This window comes from Panicum hallii, chromosome 4 (assembly GCF_002211085.1).
Source record: "Panicum hallii strain FIL2 chromosome 4, PHallii_v3.1, whole genome shotgun sequence".
Classification (NCBI taxonomy): domain Eukaryota; kingdom Viridiplantae; phylum Streptophyta; class Magnoliopsida; order Poales; family Poaceae; genus Panicum; species Panicum hallii.
Window position 1 is genome coordinate 33,290,505 of NC_038045.1, and position 1,734 is coordinate 33,292,238.

General features: G+C 58.1%; 1 protein-coding gene across 1 annotated transcript; it reads right to left on the reverse strand.

The window, feature by feature from the left end:
* Positions 1 to 676: 676 nt before the first annotated feature.
* On the reverse strand, positions 677 to 1,090 carry LOC112890445. The gene has a single exon (XM_025957335.1). The coding sequence runs from the start codon at positions 1,088 to 1,090 to the stop codon at positions 677 to 679; it is 414 nt and encodes a 137-aa protein (XP_025813120.1).
* Positions 1,091 to 1,734: the final 644 nt, after the last annotated feature.

Sequence of the window (1,734 nt, forward strand, 5' to 3'; positions counted from 1 at the left end):
GTGAGGATGTATAGGTCACCATCACTATTGCAGTGAAGAATCACGCGTCGCGTCCTGAGGTCCTTCACATAAAAGCCAAGAGCATCAAATTCAATGGAACAACTATTGTCTCAAGTGAAATGATGAACAGAAAGAAGGTTGCGAACTATGGCAGGGACGACAAGAACATTGTTCAAGGTGAATTTAGATGCAGCAGTGTGAAGGATAGACTGACCACGAGACATGACAGGAATATGTGTACCGTTGCCTACAAAAATAGATGAATGCAGTGGGGAAGCACCAGAGAGAAGGATACCTTCAGACATGTGCATGTGGGTGCAGGCACCGATGTCCATCACCCACTGATTGCCTTGCAGCACCATCTGCTGCAAGGCGGCAACGAGCCCGACCTGATCCCATGATGGAGAGGGCTGGGACACTTGCAGGGGTGCGAACGTCATCTGGGCCTGCTGGTTGGGGGCGCCGTGGCATTGTGGACCTGGGGCACAGGGCCCAGGATTCCCTGACCGCGCCAGCCCTGGCCGTTGGCGCTGCCTTGGCCACCCTGCTGCTGGACCCAAGGGTTAAAGCACACCCACGGGCCACCAGGAGAGGGACCACAGCCCTGCTGCTGCTGGGTACTGCCGCCACCCCCTCCATTGCATTGGCCGCCGTTGCCCTTCTTGCGGCGCTGTTGCTACTGGCCGCTGGGCTGCTGCGGGGGCGCCGACGAGGAGGTGGAGGAGCGGCAAGATGAGCCATAGGAGGGGTTGGTGGAGGCGATAAGGGCGGTGGACGCAGCGACCTTATTGGTGTTGGCGAGGCGAAGTTCCTTGATGGCGAGTTGGTTGAGGGCACCGGCAAAGTCGAGGTTCATGCCGGCGATGTAGTCGACGGAGGAGAGGAAGCGAGGGTTCAATCCTCGAAGGAGATTGAGAACCAGGGTGTCCTCCGGAATAGGTTGCCCGACATCGCGGAGGGCGTCAGCGGCCTTCTTCATCTCCTGACCGTAGTCGGAGATCGAGAGATCGCCTTGAGTCATGGTGTGGAAGGCGTGGCTCAGGTAGATCACTCGCGGCACCCTATTGGACTGGAAGTGGTTGGAGATCATGACCGAGCCGTCTGATCCTCACCGCCCTTGGTGAAGTTGAGGACAATGTCGGAGACGGAGCCGTAGAGCCAATAGAAATCCGCTTGCTCCTAGGCCGGCCGAGAGGGCTGGGGGGGGGAGGGTGGAGGAGCAGTGCTGTCAATGTGCTTCAGCAGCCCAAACTTGTCGCACATCACGCGGAAGAAGGACGACCACTTGGTGTAGTTGGATCGCTGCAGCTCAAGCGTCATGGGGATGTGGGACTTGATGGTGACGGTCACGTAGGGGTTGGCGTAGATAGGGTCGGAGGAGTTGTTGGTGGTGTTGGGCGCCGTTGGAGAGCTGTTCGAGGACATGGTGCTGTCGGTGCTCATGGCGGCGTTGGGGCTGCAAATGCAATCTGCAGGTAGGGGAGAGGGGAGGGGAGGAGTCGCGCCTGGAGGAGGAGGCGCGAATCTATTGGGTGGTGTCGATCAGGAGGATTCCCGATCGGCGGCTAGGGCAGCGGAAGAGAGGGAGAGGCGCACAGCAAGCCTAGGGTAGGGCCCGGACTCGTGATACCATGTGGAGAGATATGTTTAGGGTAAACACCACACACCCTAGGAGGGGGGTGACCTCTTGTATATATAGGCCGTATAGGCTTGGAGTACAAGTAAGATAACTAC

Excerpts from the sequence above, each read along its gene's own strand:
- LOC112890445 (XM_025957335.1), bottom strand. The coding sequence starts at position 1,090 with ATGATCTCCAACCACTTCCAGTCCAATAGGGTGCCGCGAGTGATCTAC.